Source organism: Colletotrichum tamarilloi (assembly GCF_030869305.1).
Source record: "Colletotrichum tamarilloi strain Tom-12 chromosome Unknown Scaffold_483.1, whole genome shotgun sequence".
Classification (NCBI taxonomy): Eukaryota; Fungi; Ascomycota; class Sordariomycetes; order Glomerellales; family Glomerellaceae; genus Colletotrichum; species Colletotrichum tamarilloi.
Genome location: NW_026849865.1, coordinates 1 through 1561, shown reverse-complemented (window position 1 = coordinate 1561; position 1561 = coordinate 1). Strand labels below are relative to the sequence as shown.

Here is a 1561-nt window from a genome sequence, read left to right as displayed (position 1 = left end):
AGGTGGGCATGCGACCAACACCAGTGTCTAACAAAGCTAACGTCGAGAGCAAGGGATGACATGAAAGGAGCAAAAGAATGGGGGGAGGGGGCATCCAGCTTTGGGCAGAGTACTCCGTACATGACACAACTTTTCTGTTCAATTTTCCATCTAGGCAAAACGTACTGGGGACGCGGTACACAGTATCTAAGAACTTTCAACACTCGCCCATGTGTTTGTTGCGCAAGTCCCTTCCTCAGCTTCCGCACGTCGAATCCGTACAAAGCACGTCTCGGCACCCATACGACTGCCCTTCACCTACGCGACTAGCAGGTGCAAACAAAGGCTAGAAAGTTTACGCTTCGTTTGTTCTGCGGCGCTTTCGGGGCTGCCCTTGTGGTCCCATCTGCGATTCGGTTGCGATGGCTGAGATTTCATTGATTCCCCCGAACCTGGCCAACTGAGTCAGCAAAGCTTGATGGGCCTTCCGGCAGCCCTCTCGCAACACACGCTCGCGCTGTTCGAGATGGTGCATCCGAGTCGCCAGACCCAGAGCACGATAATATCTGCTTCGACACTCTCCGCTGACATCGTGAGCGGGAAGCACAATGGGCAGACGGAAAATGTCCCAGTGTTCTTCATTTACACGGCAACGCTCATGATGTATGGAAACCAGCTCTTTTTGTGCATTCGACAGGTACTGCTGCGCGTTCCACATGGAAAGCAGCCCAGTTCGAGCCTCGCAATTGGGGTCAAGACACATGGTGCATCGCTATTCGCGACCATTAGGCTAGTTCATGACAGTATGGGATTGATGGAGAGATTGGCCTACCTGCGGCCCCGGGTATGTGGGGTTGATCGATGGAAGAGACGGAACTCCGGGTCTAAGAAAGACTCGCGGGCGGAACGGTGGTGGGTTCCGACCGTGGAATGAGTGGATCGGTGTCGACATCAGATGGAGGAGGCAGAGAAATGGTTTTGTCTGAATGTCTTCTGATGAGTTCCATAATGCTTTCGTGGCGCGCAACTACGGGCTTTTATGCTTTTTCCCCCTTCTTTATTTCTCCTTTGGCCTGACCGCTCGCTATCCATTTTCGTTGCAAGCAATCGGGAAGCTACATGTTCAATCTGTTATATTCTGTCAATTCGACATCGGCCGGTTATAACCAACACGATTGCTACCCCAACATCTAACCTATTGCCAAGTCGACCCCCCGATCCTAATCAACGGTCGCCACAAGATGGAGAACAAGGGAGGACGCACCACTCCACCTTGCGACTGCGCTAAGAACTTCCTGCCCATCATAGTAAAACACCCAAAACCAAGCTTGATTGGGCCCACCAAGGCCGGCGAGCCGTCTGCTCTCCGTATTCCTTCGGTCAGATCACAGCCAACGCCTTGAGGCTTGACGTCCATCCACGTACCATCAGTCACGATGGTCTCCCAGACCAAGCAAGCTAGTGAACCTGCGAGACGCATCATGTCATCCTATGTTGGCTTTTACTGATCACAGTGATGGTTAGGTTTTTCCGAAAGTACTCCAATTGACTAGTAAGTCGGGCACACTCGTCCGCGCCGTTG

At 52.5% G+C, this 1561-nt stretch overlaps 1 protein-coding gene across 1 annotated transcript; it reads right to left on the bottom strand.

Annotated features, from left to right (window-relative positions):
• Positions 1-334: 334 nt before the first annotated feature.
• Positions 335-931, bottom strand: CTAM01_17306 (uncharacterized protein; the record flags this gene model as incomplete). Its single annotated transcript, XM_060533291.1, has 2 exons — positions 335-751; positions 812-931. 2 exons carry the CDS (start codon positions 929-931, stop codon positions 335-337), a joined length of 537 nt encoding a protein of 178 aa, XP_060372131.1.
• Positions 932-1561: the final 630 nt, after the last annotated feature.